We start from the raw sequence: 25,429 nt of genomic DNA on the forward strand, positions 1-25,429 counted from the left end.
CTTTCTTTACTTTTCCTCCTCTCTGCTTCCTGAATCCATTTATCCTGATCACCTCTGAATCGTCAACAGAAACTTCCACAAAACTGCCATCTGCTTTCTTGTGGGATTTATATCTTAAAACAAATTTTCCTCAATTGAATTGCAATTGAATAAGAGCATTGAAATCCAAGATCCCTCATTAGACAGTTTGTTATTTCAGAGCATTTTCTGTTTACTGTGCCTTATTTAGAATACAGTATCATCCCGTGAAAGCAATTCTGTTTGTTCAAAATAGTATATAATTGAAAATAGTTGCAGTTCTCAGTCTGACATAAAATCTCTAGTTTTTTTTATTGCAGAAATTTAATTTATTAGCAAGATTGTACCATCTGAGTCTATTAATGTGATATTTCTTTATGTTCTAAATTAATGAGGTCGGGTTGCATCATAACTAATCACAATTTTAGATCTAAATCCTAAATCAGTTAATGGAAGTTTTCGATGATCTCTTTTGAGTTCCATTTCCCATTTTTTTGGTGTGAGGCACTGAAGTGTGAACTCAGGCCTTTGTTGCATGCTAGGCAGAAACTCTACCATGAGGCCATATCCTATTCCCTTAATATTTCATTTCATAGCATGAATATAATATATGCATGTATTTTTAAAAGCCAATATGATTCTTATGTTTGTTAAAAAAAATCACCAGGCTAGTGAGATTGCTCCATAGGTAAAACTATTTGCCACGCTGGCATGGTGGACTGACTGTGAGCCCCAAAATTCAATAGGAGTAAATAGATTTCTCAATGTCATGACTTTGATTATACCATGGTATGTATGCCTTTCCCCTTCTTTCTCCTTCCTTCCTTCCCTCCCTCCCTCCCTTTCCCTTCTCCTCTCTTCCTCCTCTTCTTCCTCTTTCTCCCCTCCTCCTCTTCTTTTTCTTAGCTATCAGGATAAAGATGTCAAGAACAATAACCATGCCCTTCCATATTATGGTCACTTTATATACTACATTGATGAAATCCAACCACTCAGCATGCCCTTCTGATTCAAAAGAAATTGGTGTCTGGTCTGGATCAGCAACAGCATCTTGCAAGACTAGAAAGGACTAAAGGACCAATTGATTGCTTTTAATCGAAAGTACCAACTCTACATACAAAACTGATACACTGACTGCCTTCTCATTTGGGCCTGTCACATGCTACTTTTATCTTACACCCCAGAGTGGCCTTGTAAAATGATATGCTGGGAAACATTGTGCTTTCTAAGGTGAAATGAGCCTTGTTTTGTAGCATTTCCCTATTTATGGTGTGAAAACATTCCCATCACAGCTCACTTCAGCCACCAATGAACTTTGGAATTGGAAAGAAAAATGAACAACAGTCTGAGCACTGAATGGACACCAAAGCATCACCGTCTTTGAGAACAGGACTCAGGCCTTTTTTTCTATGGTCCCACTTAAGCATGTAATAAAGAGTAACTTTAAACGCTATATCCAACTTGTCATATGGCTACATGTGGTGGCACATGCCTTTATCCCAGCACTCAGGAGGTGGAGGCAGGCATATCTGAGTTCAAGGCCAGCCTGGTCTATATAATGAGCTCTAAGATAGCCAGGGATACATAGTGAGATCCTATCTAAAAAACTTAATATGAAAAAAGAGAGTTTGCAGAGGAAGACTGGAAGCCCATTCTTACTCGGCCATCATCTAAGAAACAGAGTCTGTGTGACACAAAGCACTCAAACAAATGAGAGGGGAGGGGACCTACAAAAAAACCCATCATATGCTACATGGTTGCATGCTTTGAGGTCTCCTTCTTCAGCTCAGGATTTTCACTTAAATGATTAAAATTGTTCTCAGGTCTCCTTTTCAAGTCCATGTTTAAAACCATTAATGAACAGGATGAAGAACTCTAAAAGGGAACTTCTGTTTCCCCAGTAGCAGGTAGACTTCACTGGTTCAGACATCTAGACTGGTTCTAAGTGGGATAAAGAGAACACTCAGTGCTGTGTTTGTCTTCCTTGTTAGGTTTCACTGTATGTTGTGCTCTTAATTTTTGTTGTTGTTGTATTTTGACAGCTTTCAAAGAGTCTAGTTTTTAAAAAAATCAATTTTATGCACTGATGTTAAACTGATAATATAGAGATATTGTGTCTCCTGTAGGTAAACTTGTGGCACTGTTCTAATGGAAGGTAATGGGGGTTCCTTGTTGTGTAGTTGTGTTAACTGTGTCTCTTTCTTCCACAGTTGACAGGCCTGTTAGAGTGTATGCAGACGGAATATTCGACCTCTTCCACTCAGGTCACGCAAGGGCACTTATGCAAGCAAAAACACTATTTCCCAATAGCTACTTGTTGGTAGGAGGTAAGAAGTGCATTTCTTTGTCCAGAAACTGCCTTATAATATGCTTCCTGAAAAGTACCCCTTTTCAGATGTCCATCAATAAAATCTGACATTGTTAATGTTTCCAGTTCAGCCCATACCACCTCACTTGTTCGATACCTGAAATTTAAAGTGACATTTAAAACCATAGGAGAAATTACATCATGAAATTGTGTACCACTGCACCAGAGAAAAAGAGAGAGAGAGAGGGACAGATTAATGATACCACCAAGGGTAGCCACCTCATATTTTCCATTAATGCTTTTCTCCTGCTATTTGTGACATGATCCAATTTGCATTTCTAAAATTTTCTAGAGGATCAAGGAAAAAGCGATATTACTCTGATTTCAAATCTTGGAGACCTAAAGGGGTTTAGGATGATTAATGGTGCATAAGGTCATTGTCTATGTTATTTTTGTGTGACCTGCAGCACTTAGGACAGTGCCATGCTAATAAGATGGACCTAATTGCTTGTATAACTAAGTACAGTGTGATTAAGAACTGGGTGTTTATACATCCAGGCCATCTTGGTTCACAATAAAAGAGCTGATGTACTTCCTAAGAATAAGGAAAGAAATATGGTCTGGTGTTTTCCTCCTCTGGAAGGCTCATCTATTCTAATCTTGGTGACGATCTAGTACTTGACTGAGGAGACCTGCAGGTAGCTCTGGAAGCGGTACATCCATTCATTGTGATGAGCTTCATCTCCATCCACTGTGATCAGTTTCCATGACACTGGACTAGGCACTATAATAATCCTTCAGATCTCCAAGAGGGAAGAAATGTTCAGCCAGGACATTCTAGTGTCTAGTATCATGTTATACTGTGCAAGTGTTAAAACTACTTTCTGGAAATTTCAGAGGGAAGCTTGCAGATTTTACTAAGGGTACTTACTAACCATGTGACTATTGGATTGAGTTCTTTGAGAATGACAAGAAAACCAATGGCTACTAGGCAAGTCATACGAAGGGACCCAAAGGAGAAACTATTTTTTGCCTACTTCTCTGTCCCATCTCTAGACTGAGTACTGCCACCTGGAGTCTTCTGGGCTACTGGGGCCCTTGGAAGGCCTCGGCAGCATGTGGCTTTTGGTTATTTAGGTGATCTGCCCCTGGAGGAGGTTTGGTATGGGTAGGCCATAATTAACTATGTAGCCCAGAATTTTGAACTCTCTCATGGGTCCACATGAGCCTCAGCAAGCTGTCACTTTACATCTTGCAGCCACTGGCACTTTCAGAGGTTTCTGTCTATAGATTCTGGTTCAGTACGTTGTGGTATATGGTCTATATGTTCATATTCTCTACCTTTCTCCTTCTCCCTCTCTCCCTTTTCCTTTCCCTCTTATCCTTCTGTTTCTTTCTCCTTCTTCACTTTTCTTCCTCCCTTTAATATCAGTTTGCCCTTTGCCTTTATTTCTCTGATAAATGTATAAAAGCATATTTATTTTTTTTCAGTCATTTCTTCCTTTTTACAATGGTGTGGTGGCATGCTACACCAGGAGCATTTTAAAACAAAATTGTACCCAGATATGCTAGTATATAACTATAATCCAAGAATTTGGGAGGTTAAGGTAGGAGAATCATGGGTTTGAGGCTAGCCTGGACTATGTAGGTAACAAGTTTCAGGCCAGTTTGAGCCATTTAGCAAACCCCATCTATCTCAAAACAATTAAATTAACTTAATTAAACATTATTTTTCAGTCACTTACATGCCTCCAGCAGCATGTAAAAACTTTGAAATGTGCCATTATATATTTGTAGAATACAAAACAAACTCTTAATTTTTTCTAATACTTTATAAATTTCCATTTTCTCAAGTCATTCTTGCATATAATTTTCCTAGTGCAATACTTCAATGCTTGCAAATCTTTTAGTTGCCTCTGTCATAGTTCTAAAGAAGAAATAGGTGTATAAATCCAAACACAAGTACTACATTACACATTTTGATAACTGATTGTTAAGCATAAAAATAAATTTGGACTGGAGAGATGGCTCAGAGGTTAAGAGCACTGACTGCTCCTCCAGAGGTCCTGAGTTCAATTCTCAGCAACCACATAGTAGCATACAACCATATGTAATGGGATCTGATGCCCTCTTCTGGTGTGTCTGAAGACAGCAACAGTGTACTCATATACATAAAATAATAAATAATTAAAAATAAATATGATCAGTAATTTCTCTTTTAATAAGATGAATAGACTATTATTATTTCTGGATGTATCCATGGGTGAATATAACATTGCCAGGCTGAGGCAAGTTATAGCAATAATTCATTTATGTTTCCCTTGCTTTAGTTAAGTACTGAAATATTTGTTCACACAAATGTACACGTTGGAATGGGAGGAGTTAGTTAAAGTAAAATCACACAATTCCTTGAATTCTTTAGCTCAGGAATACAGTTTATTGTTGTCATTAAAGCAGTCTCATTTGTTATCAAGTAGCAGCCTGATAAGAAGATCTGCAAAGAATGGATTGGTGGTAGTCTGATGTGAAAAGGGATTTGTTACTAAGCTCTTAGAATCATTTGTTCTTTCCCTTTCTGGGAAGTTATAACAAAAGGTTTTATCAAGACTTATCAAATGGCTCTTAATTATCACCCTTGCTACTTTACTTGAAAGCAACTTATTCAAGCAGATGCATGCAAAAGAGAGGGGAAATGGAAGTATCAGTAATTGGGTTACACCATCATCAATCCAACAATTTCTGGAAAAAAAATTTTTTAGCATTTACTTTTAAAACATTTTTTAAAAGAAACAAAGTGCTGAGGCTAGGATTTTAACCTATTGGATTTGCAGAGTATACCTTCTTTAATAGGCAAAACGGGGCTTTGTTATCAGATTTACTAAAAACCTGGAGATCAGCATAATGGCTTTTAATTCAACTATATTAAAACATTCCAGGAAGCTTTATAAAAAATACCAGGAAATGGTCATTATATATATTAGACTCATTCAAGATTAAAATAATGAAGATCCAACAAATGTTATAAACAAGACAATGAGCCAGTATACTTAATTTGTTGCAATACAATTCACAGATAAAATTATAGGGTATTTATAAGAAGAAAAATATAGATTTTTAAAAAGATTTATTTTCTTGTTTTTAATCATGTGTATGTGTGGGGTAGGTATGTACATGTAAGTGCAGGTACCTGCAGCCAAAGGTGTTGATGCATTTCCCTAGAACTGATGGTGTGAGTCAGGTTATAAACCACCTGATGAGGGTCCTCTTCAAGAGCAGTACTTGCTCTTAACTGCTGGGCCATCTCCCCCTTTGAGACAGGGTTTCACATGAGAAGTATGTTTTTGAAAGACATATTACTTTGAGCTAGGCGTGGCAGCACATGCTTTTAATCCCAGCACTTGCGAGACAGAGGCAGATGGATCTCTGAGTTTGAGGTCAGCCTGTTCTAAATAGTTCCAGGACAGCCAGAGCTATGCAGAGAAACCCAGTCTCATAATAAAATAAAATAAAATAAAAATGAAATGAAATAAAAGTCATGTCATTTGTTCTTTAAATGTTTATTAAGTGTATCAGATTGTAATATTTGGCTTTCAGGAATAACTCCATAAAATCAAGTATGAAAGTCAGAAGTAACTTATCTTTATTAGATACCACAATTAAAATTTTTTATGTATTTAAAGAGAGAAAGAAGCATATTAGTAAAAATCATTTGTAGGTAAGTTTATTTTTTATCATGAGGAGGTAGAAAATAGACATTTTTAAAAGACAAAATTGGATAAGGCATATTTGTAAATGAAATATTTTGTGATGGGAATTTATAAAATAGTTTTTTAACTTCCTTTAAAATAATGCATGTAAAATATAGTGTAATGCATGTAAAAATAATGTAAATGTTTTACCCATGCCTTTATTCCAGTGTATCTTAAAATTTTTATAATTCTGGAAAATATTCCAGATACATTTTTGAGATGCAGCCGTACCAGCCTATAGAGCTTTGCCTTATTAAAGTGATTTTGAAGTGAATAGCTGGAAAAAATGCTTACTCTTAACTACAAGAGAAAAGCCATTTTTAGGATTCAATATGAGTGTTGAGAATAGCTGGAAAAATGCTTACCCTTAACTACATGAAAAAGCTATTTTTCACATTCAATATTTCTTTCCAGTGCTCCGTTTACTTTGAATTCCTGGACCTTGCCCCTCAAGATCCATGTGTTCTCTGATAATAGATGAGAGAAGCAGAAGCAAAATTGTTAGGCCAAAATTTGCATCATTCTCCATTCTACTCTGTTTGGTTCCTAACACCGGTTTTCACTTGTAACAGAAGTCTGTATATAGGAGGGAAAGACAAGGAGGCACTAGACCAGTGTTCTCAACCTGTGGGTCAGAACCCCTTTGGCCTATGTGTGGTAGTGGGATACACTTTCACAGGGGTTGCATATCAGATATCCTGCATATCAGATATTTACATTATGATTTATAACAGCAGAAAATTACAGTTATGAAGTAGCAACAAAATAATTTTATGATTGGGGGGGGGTCACCACAACATGAGGAACTGTATTAAAGATTACAGCATTAGGAAGGATGAGAAGCACTGCTCTATAAGGTTTGGGGTGCTCTGAATGTTCTTTAAAGTTTGCCCTGAAAGCGTTACCCCCTCACTGCAGTAAGGTGTGGATGTTGCCGCAAGGGCTGTTTCATATAAAAAAGATATTCTCTGGCAAATTAATTTTAGGAAATTATACCGTTAGAAGCTGAGGTTCTAGACATTGGTTCCTTTAAAGCTACCCATTCTTAAGTCCCTCCCCAGCCACCCCTGCATGCCTTTGGGGCTATGTGTTCTCAGTAAAAACAGACCTTTGTCTTAGATTATTTTTTCAGAGTATCACAAACCAGCTTAATAGCAGACAGCTCTAGTTTGAGGAGAGTTAGGGTACATTTAAGGAAAAGCCATTTTGTGTTGTTGGTTGAATGGCTGGCCCTGGAGCTTATGTGTGAACAAATAAAAATGCTTGTGGTGAGTTGAAAGGATGTGTCATATTAATTATATCTACTGGTAGATTATTGTAGGAATTCCTCTGAGTGGCTTCATTCATAAAACCACTGTTTTTGATCCAAGTACACGGACAGGTACTTGGTGGAAGTCTTTAGTGTTCAACAGAAATTTATTTATAATTTTTATGTTTTGTGTGTATGTGTGTGTGCTTGTATGTGTGTACACACACACGTATACATGCATGTATGTGCTATGGTTCTTTCCTTTTACCATATAGGTCTCAGGGATTCAACTTAGGTCGCAAGGCCTGTCTGCAAGTGCTATTGCCTGCCGAGCCATTTTACTGCTCTCAAGAAGTAATTCATTAAAGGACCAGAAACTAGAAGTGCTATGGTTTACTTCTGAATTTTAGTAACATATTTGCATTATGATTGCAGTACTTGCATGTATGATTTTTTAAAGCATACAACTAGTAATAATTTAAATTTTTTCCTGTACAGTCTTACCATGTTGGCAGCATTTTAATGAACTGAGACTATCCACTTATAAAGTACTTTTAAAAATCTGTTTTAATATTAAGTGGTACAGCTCCATAAATTAAAATTCTATAACAAAGGGAATTTTTTTTAAAGCCTAAAAATTTTCTAAAGGATAAGTCTCACCAAACACCTACCTCCACCACAAAGGAAGGAAACAGAATAAAACAATAAACACAGTACTGTTACTACTATGATGGTGATTCCTAGTACAACACACGTAAATATTACTTCACTAACTTGGGTTTATAATTTATTGTATTTTTATTAATTAAAATTAAGTATCCCTCTATAGCTGAGGGTATAGGTCAGTGGTAGACCACTTATCTATTATACAGGAGGTTCTAGATTTGATTCCCCCTGTAACATGGAAATATAAACAACAATAAAAACAGCTCTTAAAAAAAAACCATATTCTTCTAAGATTCCACTTTTCGTGGCAGATGGAAAATTCAGTCTCAGTTCTTGTTGTACAGTCGTTCTACAGTCAAGTGTCTGAAACATCCATAAAAACAGGAGAGGGCTTTCCTCATCTTCAGCCCAGCTCACGTTCTCCACTGCCCTTTTCATCCGGCTCCACGTAATTACCAGCAGAGAGTGCATTCGTCGCACCTTTCTCAGCTGAGGCTCTTGAGGTCTGCACCCAGATATGAACACCGATTACTAGAGAGGTTCATCCGTCCTCTCTCTTAAGGTTCTGCCACTAGCCCTGCTGCATATGGTTTCCAGAGATGTTTGGCCTTTTGCCCACTGCTGGATGGATGGAATCTTCTCTTTTGTTATCATCTCCCTTATACAAATCCCCTGGGAAGGCCAACTGTCTACCAGCGTAGTGAACATTAGCACTTCTACAAGCAGTTTGTAGCAAGAGCCCTGGACAAGCAACTGGACAACTCCAAGGAAAAGACTGCACAAAACCTAAAGGAATATTCTCACCGGTGGTCCAATATTACTATTATTACTAATAAGTGGCTAATATTTTAGAGCCTTACTCTCTGTTCATGAGGATCATCAAATTGAATAATCAAAAAATTCAGCCTATTTAAAGACTAGACAGTTCACATCTAAACAGCTTTCCCAGTAAAAGTGGAGTAGAGCTGGGATTAGAACCCAAGTCTTTGCCAAGTGGTGTTAGATGCCCTTAATCCCAGCACTTTGGAGGCAGAAGTGGGCAGATCTCTGTGAATTTGAGGCTAGCCCTTCTACAGAGAGTTTCAGGACAGCAAAAGCTACACAAAGAGCCAGTCTTTAAAAAAAAAAAAACACTAAAAACAATAGCAACAAAAAAGATTCCGAGTTTGGCAGTCCAGAATTCAAGTCCTATGCTATTTTTTTTTCCAGCAGGGTGCTTTTCCTGGAGCACAGTAAGTTGCCAGGATAGGTTAGCCGCAGCATGAGCTCCGAGAGTACAGTGAATTCATCCACGGGACACCACTGCTTAGAGTTCTCCATCTGTTTGTCACAGTGCATTTGCCAGAACTCAAGAACAACAATGCCACTTTGGGAATAATTAATGTTTAGACAATATGGGTCAGCATGTTCAGCTGCTTCTTGAGGTCACTCCTGGAGTATGAAAAGAGCTGTGTACTGCTGTAAACAGGATGTTTGTTTTCTTTACAGTCTATCAGGGGTTATTATCTCAGTCATGTAAAAGTCATACTGCTCAGGTGCAGATTCCAAAAGGGGGAGGCTGTGGGCTGGACCTAGTTTTATGCAACCTGAAATATAAAACTGACAGATCTGAAATCCATTTCTACTCAATATGATTTTTGATGTAGTATCTTAAAGTCCTGAAGAACATTTAAAAAGTCCTAGGTCTGTTTTTAAATAGAATAGTGTGGCACATAAATGGTTCCTATTTATGGAGTCAAAAGCTGACACCATCAGTGAATCAATACCTAGTCATTATGGCCCTACTACCTGGCCTCCCACACCCTCTCCTGCCTTTGACCATGATGGATGATTTATAGACAAGCAGGTCTCTTTACTCAAGTTGTTCATATTATGCCTCAGGGGACTTGCAAATGTTGTAAGCCTCAGAATCACCTATAAAGTTTGTCAAAGACAGAGCTGTATGGACCTCACCAGAGACCTACTGAATCAAAACCTCAAGAAGCAGAGTACACACACACACACACACACAGATTTTCTTTTCTGTTTTTAAAATATTCATTAGATTTATTTTACCATTTAAAAAGGTGTTGCCTCGGGCTGGAGAGATGGCTCAGTGGTTAAGAGCACTGACTGCTCTTCCAGAGGTCCTGAGTTCAATTCCCATGGTGGCTCACAGCCATCTGTAATGAGCTCTGATGCCCTCTTCTGGTGTGTCTGAAGACAGCTACAGTGTACTCATATACATAAAATAAATAAGTAAATCTTTTTTTTTTTTTAAAGGTGTTGCTTCTAGGTCATCCTGGTCAGATATAGAACACTCTCATGACACATGCAGCTATGGCAATATGCTACAAGAGACATTATAGACTAGTTTTCATTCCAGGTAAAATGAAGCATAGTAAGGGTGACTTCTTTATTTAAACTAAAAACATTGATAATATATAAATTGTTTTCCCATTTGATTAAAAGGGCTATAAAATCTCAAAAACTGGTAAAGCAATGTAGTGATGTAGGTAATACCTCTGATCCCTGCTTCTTCTTATTTCCTCTGCTGTATGCTCAGCTATGCAAGTTTTCTAGATTGTACCATGGCTCTAATGCCGGCCTACTGTAAGTGACTGAAACCAAGTGGTTTGGATAAGCTGACATTGACTCCTGTGTGATCTTAAAAACAGAGAGAAATGGAAACAGGAACCAGAGGATCAATGTGAGTTACTGTGAAATAAATAAGTGATCACACACAGTTTCTTCTTTTTAGACAGGGTCTCACTATATGGCCTTAGCTGGACTAGAATTTGCTATGTATCCTAGGCTGGCCTGGAACTCAAATAGATCCTCCTGCCTCAGTCCAGAGTACTAGGTCTAAAGGTGTGCACTACCATGTCTGATTCAGACATTTTTGTATTTGACAGGTTTCTTGGATGATGCAGCCATGAAGTTGATGTTCTGATAATTTAAATAACAACAATAGAAAGTACCTCAGGAAGTATTTATAGAATACAGGAGCTATATAGGTGTGTGTGTATGTGTGTGTGTGTGTGTAGAGATTCTTTAGACTCATGTGCATATGTGTTGTCAAAGTGTACTTACAGATAAGATTTTATTTTATTTTATTTAAAATAATGAACAGCAATGGGCCAGGCACTATTAGAAATTGAAATAACCACACCAGCCATGGCTGTGCGTCCCTATGATCCCAACATTTGAAAGGTTGAGGCAAGAAGGTCTCAAGTTAAGGTCAGCCTGAGCTATACAGTCAGTCTTCACCTAAAAAATACTGTCTGTACAATTATAGGCAGTGTGCAATTCTCAATAATGATAAGAAACAACTATCTTACGGGCTTAAGTAGTTATACTATATAATAATTTTTTGTGTGTTTGAGATAAGGTTTTGTTATATATTCTAGGCTGGCCTCAAATTCATGATCCTCCTACCTCGGCCTCTCTAATGCTGGGATTATAGGTATGTGCCACCAAGCCCTGGTTATACTATATTTTCTATTGTTAATTTAGAGTATGCATACTTACTCAAATAGCTTACTATAAAACACTATTCAATCTTACATGGGCAGCAGCCCTGTGCATCTTGTGTTTACTGTGTCTCTTGGTTGTACCAAGGCAACATCTAGTTTTTGACCTGTATCATCTAAGTTTGAGTAAATGCATGCTTCAGTATTTGCAGTTATGAAATAAACTAGCAATGAACTTCTGAGAACTTGACCATGTTTTAAAGTGACATATTACTATCATTGACACAATAATTGTGTGTATTTATTACGTACAATTAGATGTTTTGATCTCTATATAGAAATCAATAATTTTATGCACATAACATATCCCATCACCTTACTGATTTAACTTTTTTTGTTTTTTGCGAGAGTAGTTAGTCTGTTTTTTAGCAATTTTAAAGTAGACCAAGATTTAAAAGTAAGTGGTCGCCGGGCGGTGGTGGCGCACACCTTTAATCCCAGCACTTGGGAGGCAGAGGCAGGCGGATTTCTGAGTTCGAGGCCAGCCTGGTCTACAGAGTGAGTTCCAGGACAGCCAGGACTAAACAGAGAAACCCTGTCTCAAAAAACCAAAAAAAAAAAAAAAAAAAAAAAAGGTAAGTGGTCACCATGCAATACATTAGATTACTAAAACTTATTCCTCTAGTCTAACAAGTTACATCCTCTGATCAAGAGTACCAAGGCCAAAGGAATCTTTCCATAAATGACCTTCTTTCTCCTTTGAAGGCAGAACCAGCAATATTGATGATGGCTTGGATATTAGATGTGTCAAGAAGCCATGAAGGGATGTTTTCTGGAGATGCTGACCAAGGCAGTTGGCTATACTTACTCTGTGGCCAAATTTGGCCCAAGATATAGAATATGATTTAGTTCCAGATCGGAGAATTGACTATGTATACATAATGCTTCAAAGGGAAAAGGATCTCATTGCAAGAGCCAGTGAGGGCAGCTCTGACCATTTCAGCAAGCTACTCAGCAGGTCCTGGGTAAACAAACATAGCACTTAGAGTGACCGTTCTTCCTGGCATATAGGAAACTTGCCTTGGCCAACCAAAACAAAGGCGAGTAAGTATGATTTTTGCTTAGTTCATTTAAAAATACTTTTTAGTAAATCTTCAAGAAACAAAAACCTAATTTCTTTCTAAGGCAAGGGGTAAAGGAAATTACTATTCCCACTTTAGGGTTCTAGAACCTGAGATCTTGAATAGACCGGAAGTTATGGGAAGGCTGAGCTCTGCTCAATCAGATCATCTAGTTTGTAACTCTCACCTCTTCATTGTGTACTGTAATGCAATTATTGCATCCCTCTCCAGGAAATAGATACCCACCCCATGCCACCCCCTCTGTGAGTGTGTGCTCTAATTGGGTACAATAATTATGTGAAAAATTGGAATTGATATTGATTAGTCAAGCCTCGTACAGTGCAGGCCTCTTGGCTCCCCTCCTCTTTTTTTCCTTTGTCTCTTCATCTGGTTTCATCTGGTCATTTTATTTCTGAATAGTAACAGATACAAAAGGGCGAGCTAGAAGGATGAAAAATTAGGAAATTCACATTAGATAGTGTGCAGGATAATTTTGATAAAAGCCTCAAAAAAGAATGCAGCTATAGTTAACAGTAAAACAAAACTCTGAATTCCTAGTGCATTTAGGTTTGCTTTCCTCTCCTCATCCTTTGTTCCTATTAAAAAACCAAGTTTGGTGGGCAGTGGTGGCGCACGCCTTTAATCCCAGCACTTGGGAGGCAGAGGCAGGCGGATTTCTGAGTTTGAGGCCAGCCTGGTCTACAGGGTGAGTTCCAGGACAGCCAGGGCTACACAGAGAATCCCTATCTGGAAAAAAAACAAACAAGTTCAGTGATGCCAAGCACCTACTGCATCTGTGCTCCTTCTATCTTGCTGAAGAAGCCAAGTCTACCACAGAATGGGTGGCAGCAGTATTTAATGTCTTTGCCTGTTTTCAGTTTGCAGTGATGACCTTACTCACAAATTCAAAGGTTTTACTGTGATGAATGAGGCAGAGAGATATGAAGCTCTCAGACACTGTCGCTATGTGGACGAAGTCATCAGAGATGCACCATGGACTCTTACTCCAGAGTTTCTGGAAAAACACAAGGTACTTCTCTTGCGTGTTTTCTCTGTAACAGGATTAGGGACTCTGGCTCTGTAGCTGAGATTGCAGGGATCCTAAAGACTCTTCCAGTCTCTAAAAAGGGAAGTTTTAGGGGCTAACATGTAGCATCACTTGATGGAACAGTCTTTTTTGCCCCAAAGTAAGGACTGATGTCTTCTCCTTGCCTGGAGCGCAGGTGTTAGAGATGGTCTAGCCAGGACCAAATGCTGCCTCTGTCTTCCTCTAACTAGAAAGCCATCAAAAATATTCTTAACCACACTGAACTCAAGTTACTTCATCTATAAAATTGGATGACACTGCTGTGTCCCCCTTGTGGGACCATTGTAGGACCGTTTAAAGGAGCTAATGAAAGAATCTAAGTAAAAACCTTGGAAAACTGGCTGGCCTGTGGTAAGAGCTCCAAGGTTATCATTGTTATTACTGTCACCAGCACCACTGTTGGTGCTCACAGACTCACAGGCATCCTTAGGCATGAAACAAATGAATGCACATCTTGTCTGGAAGGTCAGGGGTAAGGCTTTAAGGAAAGAACTTTCTATCTCTGATTTTGTGACTCTGAAATTCCTACTGACATAAGATTTTTATTAGTTGAAAACATGAGACATTCTTTTGATCTGCATCAAATTATGTTCTTTGTATCTCCCTACCAGCCCCACACTCGGAGCTATTCTTTCCTTTTATAAGCAGTACAAAAAAATAAGATTAAGCTGTTCTAAGAATTTTCTTTTCTATTTTTAAATTCGCAATGCAGAAGAGAATAGAGAACACTGATAAATGTGCATGGGTAATAGCAGAGAAGACAATTTCCTGGTGAGAATGAAAAGAAAAGAGGAAAAACTACAATATGATTTACTACCAGTAATCACACTTTTTTACTTAGCATATATTGTATATTCAACACATGACAGGCAGTTTAGAGGATACTAATAATGACAATGATGAATGCCATTTATTATTTACCATATGCCCAGCACTGTGCTAAGGACTTTGCTATTATATAAAATGAGTTCAGTGTCATGGCTACCCTGGGCTATTATTATGCATTTAAGGGGGGGGGACGACTAAGTTTGAATGTGGAGGCTAGAATTAATAACAACAATAAAATACGTACTGAGCACTTACTATGCACTAGTTTCTATTTTTAAGCACTGCCACATATCATTTAATCCAGCAATTCTCTCTTGAATTTTCACCCCAAAGCACAATGTCTGGAAACATTTTGTTTGTCCTAGCTAGGGGCTGCCACTGACATCTAGTGGGGGGAGGTATGAGATGCTGTCCAGTGTCTTCCAATGTGCAGGACACCTATATACACACAGCCCCAAATTATCTAGCCCTTGGTGGCACCAGTATTGAGGTTGAGAAATCCAGTTAATGAGTTTTGTAACTTGTAAGTGGTATGTTGGAATGATACTCTGGTAAATTAAACCACTCATCTAAGCTAGCTCTTGAGATGGACTAAAATCTCAGTGTGCAAGATGTGTCTACCTGGTGTCATAGGAAACAGGGGTGAGGCTTAGCAGGCGTGAAGATTAGAGGAAAATTGTTCAAGAAGTCACATTAGTTACTTGTCTCATTGTTGTGACAAAATACCTCACCAAAGCAGCTTGAGGAAAGAAGGAAGAGTTTATTTTGTATGTTCCAGGGAACATAGTCCTGATAATGAGTGTATGGAAGCAGAAACAAGAGGCAGCTGACCACACAGCATCCAGAGTCAGGAAGCTGAGAGCAATGAAAACCTGTGCTCAGCCCACTTTCTCCTTTTAGTCCAGGAGCCAAGCCCATAGCATGGTGCCACCCATATTCAGGGTGGGTCCTTCCACTCAATTAACCTAACCTAAAGAATCACTGTACCCCCTCCCCACCCCAGACATTCGCCAGAGATGTGTTCCCATGATGAGTCTAGATCTCATCACGTTGACAATAAAGATCGACCATTCCAGAAGGACAGCCCACCTGGCAGCAGGATGACTTGGAGAGGAAGTTCAGATGAAGTTGATGTTATAACCTAGATGACAGGGCTTTCTTTCTTCTTTGAGGCTGACTTTGAAGGGCTCTTGCAAGTAGTCACAGCTGTTCTGATGCAGATGGTTAGTGGCGGTTATCCCCAGAGGCTAGCCTTCCTCAACTGCTTTATCTTAAAAGACACTGGGGTGGAGAGGGGAGGACTTATCAATCCCCTTCAAATCTGTAACCCCGCCCCCCCATGCCAGTGCTAATGTCCTTTGTCTCCTTCTTCAATAGATTGACTTCGTGGCTCATGACGACATTCCATACTCCTCTGCCGGTTCAGATGATGTTTATAAGCATATCAAGGAAGCAGGTGAGGCATTCTCCTGTCCAAAACACACAGCCCAGTATAAAAGCTAGCCGCCCTAGGCCTGTAGCATGTGTAGATGGACTGTTGGAACATCCAGTATCACCTAAGCAGCCGGGTCTGTATCATCCTCTGCGAGAGAGCTAGCTCCCTTAGAACTCAGAAGAACTGGGTAAGAACCAGGGGCCTGACACTTTTCAGTCCTAACCTTGCTTGTAAGGAATGCAAGGAGAAGAAATCCCACATGTTTCCAACTTGGAAAGTTGCAGAGAAGCTGAGAAACACTGTAGAGGAGGAGAAAAAGCCATGGTTGGCGCATGCGTTACATCATAATGGGTTACAGCATGGTGATGGATACCTTCTTAAGGTCTGAGCCATATGCCAACACTTCCTTCCCTAAAAACAGCAGCAGAGAGGTTGCTTTGGGATTAAGAGCCAGCTAAGAGACCCCAACGTTAACTGAATTTCTGCTTAAGAATTCCTTAGCTACCCTGGGCATATATCTGGTAGTAGTTTTCTTACTGGGTTAGTCTCTAGTAAAGGACTAATAATATTATGACTCCCAAGGTGGTTATTTTAAAAGGATGATTTTGTTCATGATTTTTGTGGGGCAGGGTCTTAATAGAGGGCTTGGCTGCTTCTTTTATCCTTTGTGGGTTTTTTGTTTGTTTTTGGTTTTTTTGTTGTTGTTTTTTTTTGTAACAGACTCTTGCTCTGTAGCTCTGACTAGCCTAGAAACCACTATGTACATTTGGCTAGCCTAGAACTCAGAGAGATGGCCTGTCCTTGCTTCCCAAAAGTTGGGGTTCAAGGACATAACCCACCATGCCTGTTTTTGTTTTGTTTCTAGTGTAGTACTAGGGATTTAACCTAGAGCTTCCCATAGGCATTCTACCATGAGTTGAGAGTTTTTGCTTGACTCTTGCAAATTGCTATATCTAGATGCCAATAGGAACTGCAGTCCTCTGAAGGCTTGGGGCTCTGTTATTATATACTTAGTGGCCAGCTTTGGATGTTAGCTGTTAGCCAGGAGTATAGGGGCATTTGTCACTGGACATCAGTACATTGTCTCCATGTTGCCTGGGCTTCTCACAGCATGAAGAGAGAATAATAATATAAGAAAATACCTCTTAGAAGAGACCCACAGGGGCTGGAGAGATATCTCAGCGGTTAAGAACACTGACTGTCTAAAGACCAAGCAAATTTAACAGCTGCCATAAGGATTCCTGTGGCCTAGCCTTGGAAGTCACACACCATCATTTATATGGCCATTTAAGTATAAGCAAATCACTGAGGAGGCCAATTTAGGGGCAAGGGAGTTGTGGCTCTCTCTCTCTCTCTCTCTCTCTCTCTCTCTCTCTCTCTCTCTCTCTCTCTCTCTCTCTCTGTCTCTCAAGATTTATTTTATGTATATGAGTACACTGTAGCTGTCTTCAGACAGACCAGAAGAGGGCATCAGATCCCATTACAGATGGTTGTAAGCCACCATGTGGTTGCTGGGAATTGAACTCAGGGCCTCTGGAAGAGCAGCCAGTGCTCTTAACCGCTTAGCCATCTCTCCAGCCCCTGTGGGTCTCTTCTAAGAGTTATTTTCCTATATCATTATTTTGTGCATATGTGTACCTCTTTCTAAAATATAGGGTTTTTAATGTATTCATTGAGAGTTTCACACATGTATACAATATAACTGGATGTAGCCAACCCAGATTACTTCTATGGCCTTTGAAAGCCACCCCCCCCCATACTCTCACCTTCTACCTTCATGTCCTCTTCTTCTTTTAAAAAATATAACCAATCCACTGAGTCCAATTAGGGCTACCTATGGGACCATGCAATGAGACATGGGTGACTTACTAGTGTGACCCTTCACCACAATTCACTTTCTAAAATGAAGGGTTAGGTGGCATTTTGTTTTCCTTAGAAGTGCAGGCCTAAGACTAAAGTATATGACTTCTTTTGCAGAGATCCTTCTTTATGGTCCATGATGCCTCACTAGGAGGAAGAGTCACTGTAAAGATCCAGTTGGGATGCATATAGAGTAGGCCATAGAGTAGTCCCTGTGGAAGAGTTTCAGAAATGATCTGAGTGCCCATGTGCATCTTTTATACTCTAAGATTTATTTGGAAAGTCAAAAGCTCACTTTAAATGAAGCAAGCAATATCATGAGTATAAATTAAGCTGCACAACCTTGTGCTCTGTTTGTCAGGACCGAGTGTCAAAATCCTCTAGCAAAGCTGGATGGAGAGATGGAGCTGAGATGCAATAGACTGTAAGGCCCACGTTACTCATTATCATTCCGATAGTGCCTACTACTGTTGAAAGTTGCTTTATTAACATGTGCTTTGCTGCTTCTTAAAATAGCTCCATAACCAAACGCTGCAATTCTGAAAAGCATGATAAAAAAGGTTCTCTGATCATGCTCATTACTGAATATTTTTAGCAGAGCAATAATTAGGATTTGGAGGAAGCTGGGTGCCTCATTATGTCAGCAGAGGGCTTGGCTTCTTTCAGAGACCTACCTCTCAAGCAGCCAAAGCAAATCCCCAAATCTGCTTTCCGTTACTCAGCCACAGAGACCTAAGTCTCTGATTTTAGACAGGGCAAGCTCACGTGCCCTGTGTCTAAGTGACTTGCTAAAATCTATTAGTAACTAAAGAACCTTCACATTTCATCAGTCCCAAAGAAAGAGGGGATGGATTTTTCACCAGAAAGTCTTCACCTGTTCCAATTAAGGTGAGTATACTGTCCCAGATCTGCTAACTTGGGCTCTTCCAGGAACTGATTGCCTACCAAGGCCCTGCTTCCATGCTTGGTCCAGTTGGAATTCTCTTTGCATCCATGTTTGCTTGCACTTTTTGCCTTCCATTTAGTTTTTTCTGTGTTTGGTTTCACCCTTCTAGAAGATGATCAAAGAAGTTTCAGATCTAGTGGCCAACCCCAACTCTGTCCTCAGAGCATGGACTGGAGTCAGATGTTCCTGTCTCTAAGATCAGCAGTACCACACTGCTGCTGACACTGTGAATGTACACGTGACACATGACACTTTGGAGCAGCAAAAGAAACATTCAGAGAGCCTTGGATCTGCAAGGGTGCCCAGCATCAGTATTCATCTTGTCATTCATTGAGCAAATATTCTGATAGTGCCTGCCTGTCACCTGGTGCTTAGACCATAGAAGAAAACAAGAAGGGTGTGGCTTTGTCCTTCATACAAATCATAGGCTAGAAAGACGGTTGCTTATGGAAGTGTTCCACCAAAGACCTTGCAATGTTTGAGAGAACAGAGCAGTGGGGCTGACAAATAGAAACACCTGTCTTGGGAGTTGTTGAGACTTAATTTCCTTGACACTAAACCTGACTTAAGAGTTAAGCAGACAGAGACTGACAGACAGAGAAGAGGAGAGCCAATAGTTTTAAGAACAGTGAATAAGCCCCATGTTGCTAAATACAGGCCCACCTTCATAGACTATAAGAAAATCAATTCCAGCTCTTGTACAGTACAGGAGCCTTGGCTGAGAGAGTTAAGAGGAGAGGCTGGGAGATGAGCCTAAGACTAGAAGGAAGCTCTGAAAGGGGATCCTGCACACCGTGGCAGAGGCAAGGTAAAGCCTATACTCTAAACACAGTAGAAAGCCAATGAAGAGGAATGAGCAGGTGTGGGACTTGCATTTAGCAGGATGACTCTGTGGGTCTTGCTGTATATGTTGAAATGGACAAAAATGACATCACTGGAGCTGGAGAGATGGCTCAGTGACCTAAGACTGTATACTGCTCTTACAAAGGACCTGGGTTTGGTTACTAGCATCCATGCCAGTCAGTTCATAACTGCATGAAATTCCCAATTCCAGGCCCAGGAGTCTGATACCTTCTTTCAACCGCCCTGGGCAGTTCTTGATGCAATCTTTGAATAAGATGGGTTGGGTTTGGCTAAAGATGGAGAAAAGAGGTAGAATTAGCAAAGCATTTGAGGAGCAGGTTTGTTATTATACATTGATTGGATATAGACAGCTGGGGGTAGAAAAGCTGCCCAAATGAGCCCAGATCACCTTGTCTAGCTACCTTCTTAGTTAAGGGAAACTAAGGTCAGGTTGCTTGCCTTCAGAGGTTTGAGTGACTAGCTGTAAACTGAGAATGCAGTGCCCTTCGGCTTTACTGTTGCTGATGATACAGGACATCTCTACATGGTTGGGATGATATGGGCTACAAAGATCTCAGTTGCCGATACATGATTTTCATTGACAGCAGAATTTTGAGCATGAAACAGTTCTTACTATTTTGGCATCTGTGACCCCTTTCTAGCCTGTGCTGCTGGTAAACTCCAAATGTCTTTGAATACTTTAAGGACATATAACAGGACCATTGGAAGTTGGCATCCTTGTGCTTGTTTATTTTTCCTCTTTCCCACATATTCCAGATGAAAGTGGTGAAACCCCCATGCAGAGTAGACTGTTCTCAGAGGAGGGCGAATCACTTAGCACATCGCACACATACCCTTAGATAGAGACAACAAAGGCGCCATTCTCCTTCCTTTCCTGTGGGGATAATGGGACAAAGACTTCCAGAGGGATGAGGAGCCGTGATCTGACTCATTCATTGACTCAGTTCTTATCCATCCACTTGTGCATTTCCTTTGCTTTCATTCAGCACCTTCCATGTGTACTGATCGGGACACTGGCGATGCAAAGATGATTAAGGCATTCAAAATGTCCATTTCTATTTGATTTTTTAAAAAGGAACAAAATTTTAAAAACCCACATACACAATGTCTATTTCTGTGCAGAGACAGGTATCAGACATTTTTGTTGTTGTTAACTGAAGATCCCCTTATGTCCAAAATGCTATGGGTTCTCATGATAACATCAGAAAAGACTTCACAAAGGTGAAGGTGGACTAATGAGGTTGAGGAAGAACTCTGTGGATGATGGAGTCAGGAAATGGGTACCCAGGATAGAAAGGAAGAGCTGAGCATTGGCAAATGTAAGGAGCTGGGAGAGTGGATGGTGTCTCCTGGGCCTAACCTGGGATGATGACTACACAGTGTAATGGTAAAGGAAGAGTCAGCTGAGGCCAGAAAACTAAGTCTCCCTGACCTACCCTGAAGCTCCAGTGTTGTCCAGTTAAAAAAAGGACCATTAAAGGAAGTAGATAAACTGATGTAATTTTACCTTAATCTTTTTATTCTTACTTGGACAGGCATGTTTGTTCCAACACAAAGAACAGAAGGCATCTCAACATCAGACATCATCACCAGAATTGTTCGTGACTATGATGTATATGCCCGGCGTAATCTCCAGAGGGGGTACACAGCCAAGGAGCTGAATGTCAGCTTTATAAACGTAAGTGTGCCTCCCCATGTACTCTGGGGCCCACCATATTTCACTACCATGACTTTCGTTTACTGTGTGCTGTGTGATGTGCTTAGTGCTTTTCATTGTTGTCTCATTTAATCCATATTTAAAAAAAAAAAAACAGTGGTGTACTTTATTTTGTGAGAGAGGGTCTCACTGTATTGCCCAGGATGGACTCAAAAGCATGACCCGCCTGCTTTCGCTTCCCAAGTGCTGGGTTTACAGGCATGTACCAACATGCCTGTGCCAGAAATGAGCACTACATTCACAAATGAGGAAAGCGTGTCTGAAGGGGTATCATGAGTCAGCCGTGGAGCAGAGGCTGCTTCCCATTTTATAATGGAGCTTCCTCACTTCCCTCCCCTGCCCCCAAACTCCCTCTTTAGTTTTCAGATGTGCCAAAGGGTTTCTAAAACATCTGCCCCTTGGGGAAAGGCAAGTGTTGTCTTCTTCTCAAAGGAAAAGAAGGCAGGCGGAAGCAATGAGATGCTAAGCCCAGAGAAAATGCTTTCTTGTTTTAACGTTTTACAATTTTCATTTTATTAAGGCCTTACAGATGCTCATTAGAAACCTTAACAGCCGTTTTTTATTGTCCAGAGAAATTACAGCTGCTTAAATAAAGCCTGAAGCCTTTGGCTTCCTTTTGTATTTCTACCTTATTGTTCCCACAGAGCTGCTGTTAGTTTAATAATAGAGCACTGTTAAAACAATCTTTAAAACAAGCAAAACAAGCTGTTACAAGGCAAAGAGAGTAGCCGGATGGTTGAGGGTGATGTTACTGAGTCTGGACAACTGTGGTTACCAGGCTTCCAGGGAGCCCATGATTTTGATCCAAACAAATACTCTCTATGCATTCAGAATTCCAGCCCCCAAATAGATACTGTATTTTCAAAGGAGGATTTGTCTGCAAAAGTAGGCATTTATAATTATGTGCAGCTTTAATTATCTAGCATCTTTCACAACTGATCATTTGTACCTTCAAAATAGGGGGGCCTCATTAATTGTAAGTCAGTGACTATTTATTGTCCTGATAAAGCAGGGAGTGTTGGGATTCAGGCCCCTATAGCTTTGTACAAGCCAGGCAACAAAATGGAAAATGCCGGGTTCGAGTGGCACCCGAACACGTGGCTGCAAAGAATTCAGCCAACGTGATGATTTGGTATCTTAGAGAGAATAAAGCCCTGGTTATTTCAATAAATTAAACTGTCTGTTCTTTTAAATTGAATTCAGTCAACCATCCAAGCATAGCAAGCCATTTCCAAAAGTTATTGCTCACTCTCTTTAAATGGTCTTTAGATAAGCCACTTAGCTCAGGGAACCGTGAGGACAGTGGGGGTGTGCTTACTGCCTTTCTCCGACAACAAGCCTGGCTGCAGCTCAGAGAGGAAATTGAATGTGTTGGATGGGCGTGTAAATGAATCACAGAACCTCAGAAGTGGCACAGACCTGATGAGGACCAGTCATCCAATCCATGTCCCTTGACTTTGAGATAAGGAAAACGGAGTCCAGAGAGTAGACGAGGCCAAGGGAGGGTGGGGGAGAGGTGGAGGTGGCAGTACCCCTCTAAATCTCCCAGCCCAGTGCTCACTCTACTGTTAAGTGCTGTCACTGAGTACTAAACAAAATAGCCATTTCCAGTGTTGAACAAAATATCAAGAAGCATGATGTAAAGACAACAGCTAACACTTATCTAGAGCCAAAGAGATACCCATCTAAGTGTTTTGACTGCAACATCTCATTTAATACTTGTGATAAGCCTAAGAGGGTGGGTGGGATGACACTATCCAACTCATAGGTGAGAAGACAGAAGCCTAGAACATTAACAGCTCACGTCAGACCACACCGCAAGTGATAGAAGACAGAGCGTGTTCCTGTAGCACATAGGTGTGCTTACACGGCTCAGTCACAGCACATACAGCTCACAGCCAGCCTCACGCTAGGTTTTCGATGTGCTTTTGGAATGTCTAAATGAGGGAATCTTGACCTAGTTTTATAATATTTGAGGTATTTTACCAAATTCTAAAGTACAAAATGAGCTTGATTCTACATAGTAAAGAAAAAAAATATCCTGACTCCTTTAGAGAATATATTGCGATTTCAAAGGGAAGACACTAGTGTGATATTATTTTCATTGTTTAGATAATGTGTTTATCAGGTAATGCAGATAAATGCCTATGGTGCTTTATAACCACATAATTAACACATGGGGAGCAAATGCCAGTCTTTGAGCCATACATTCAGATGCATAGCCTTATCAACCCTATGCAGTAGCATTGATTACCATCCCCATTTTATTGATGAGAAAAGTGAGGCTTAGAGATGATTAGTGATTTGCCCAACACAATATGGCTTCCTGGAACATAGATAGATAACACCATTGTATAAGGTCTCTAATCACAAAAGCTAGAGATGCAATCAAAATAAAACTTTCTTTATGTTCAAGGAAACCAATGCACTTTAATTACCCTCATGGAAAATATGGCAATGACAATTTTAGCATGAGACATTGGTCCTAAGCTCAGTTAGTTTACAACTTAATGTAAACTGTATTGGTTTTAACACTACCTCAATAAAACAAACTTTTCAGGCTCTGAGCGGCTATTCTGTATACAATGCATCCTTTGATCTAAGTTCCAGAAGAGTAGGGAAATTTGCTTAATAAATGGTAGCTTTGTATGTTTTGTATTCTGTTCTCATACAATTTCAACTCATAGATGTTGAACAGATTGAACATAGTTCAACATTTGTACTTCCATTTATATATCCAAGGAGATTGATGTGCAAGACACATGCCTTCCCATCTCTAGCCCTCGAGAAATAATGACATCTATTCTTCACATTATGAGCAAACCCAAGTTGATATAAAATATAACCAATACAGACGAACCTCTCTGATGTCCTCCTGAATCAATTTCTTTCCCTTGTCAATTTTAACTAGGAGAAAAAATACCGATTCCAGAACCAGGTGGACAAAATGAAAGAAAAGGTCAAGAATGTGGAGGAAAAATCAAAGGAATTTGTTAACAGAGTAGAAGAAAAGAGTCATGACCTAATTCAAAAGTGGGAAGAAAAATCAAGAGAATTCATCGGCAACTTCCTGGAACTGTTTGGGCCAGATGGTGCATGGGTATGTAGTCATTTCAGCTGGCACTGCAATGGCAGGTACTTTCAGCTTAAATTTCTTTCATAGACTCAAAGATGTCCCTTATGTCTCTGGACATCATCTCAAGTCACTCCAAGTCCATGTCCTTATTCAATTCCTGAATCATCTCTCAAATACTGATTTAGTATGGTACCAACTGGTACACAAAGTAAGGTCTTCTCTGTTTCTGTTTCCAGAACTTAGAAGCCGTTCACTTACCTTTGAATGTCTGGTATTACAGAAGTTGCTCTCATAATTTACCTTAGTCTTCAAGTTGGGGGTGACGCAAAGCTTAGGGTTAATGGTAAAGTAAGCCAATGTAACATGGAGCTTGTGTTGGAAGTCAAGTCCAAGGGTTTTTTTTTTTTTTTTTTGCTTTTAATTTTTAATTTTTTATTTATTCTTCTCTCATATATTACATCCCAACTGCAGCCTCCCCCTATCTTCTCCTTCCACTCCCTACCCCTCTTCACCATCCACAGGCCTCCCAGGGATATCAACCAAACATGGCAGATCAAGTTGCATTAAGACTTAATATTAAGACTGGACAAGAACAAGGGTTTGGGGGGGGGATTGCATTATTTTTTTCTTAGAGAGACACAAACAAACATGTACTCACCCCAGATAAGAGTGCCAGTGGCAGACCAAAGTAATGAGGTCACTCAATTCTAGCTTAGGGAAAAGATGAGTTTAGACTTACAAAAGTGTGAGTGCGTGTGGGGTTTCTAACAGGTATGTGAATGACTTTAAAACATGTATATCAGCAGAAGTCCCAGCTCAGAATGGATGGCAATTTCCTTATAGCTGAAAGGGTAGTGTTCCCTTTCTTTTTTATTGGATATTTTATTTATTTATAATACAGATGTCATTCCCTTTCCCCATTTCCCTTCCCTAGAACCCCCTATCCCATCCCCTCTCCTCCTTTATGCTTTTATACCATTTTGATTATATGCATGTATTAAGGTCAGTTCTAGGTTGAGGGTCTAGCAATATAATAGATGCAAATAGTCAAGG

At 39.8% G+C, this 25,429-nt stretch overlaps 1 protein-coding gene across 4 annotated transcripts in view; it reads left to right on the forward strand.

Annotated features, from left to right (window-relative positions):
- Pcyt1b (phosphate cytidylyltransferase 1B, choline) overlaps positions 1-25,429 on the forward strand; it is an 89,692-nt gene that overhangs the window by 49,106 nt on the left and 15,157 nt on the right. For 3 of the 4 annotated variants that reach the window (XM_034485824.2, XM_034485822.2, XM_076918525.1), the window contains exons 3-7: positions 2,229-2,345; positions 13,442-13,593; positions 15,856-15,934; positions 21,119-21,261; positions 24,212-24,400. In XM_034485824.2, the coding sequence (XP_034341715.1) occupies positions 2,229-2,345; positions 13,442-13,593; positions 15,856-15,934; positions 21,119-21,261; positions 24,212-24,400 (680 nt within the window). The remainder of the gene's footprint in view (positions 1-2,228; positions 2,346-13,441; positions 13,594-15,855; positions 15,935-21,118; positions 21,262-24,211; positions 24,401-25,429) is intronic. The other variant, XM_076918526.1, reaches the window with a different exon arrangement.

This window comes from Arvicanthis niloticus, chromosome X (genome assembly GCF_011762505.2).
Source record: "Arvicanthis niloticus isolate mArvNil1 chromosome X, mArvNil1.pat.X, whole genome shotgun sequence".
Taxonomy (NCBI): domain Eukaryota; kingdom Metazoa; phylum Chordata; class Mammalia; order Rodentia; family Muridae; genus Arvicanthis; species Arvicanthis niloticus.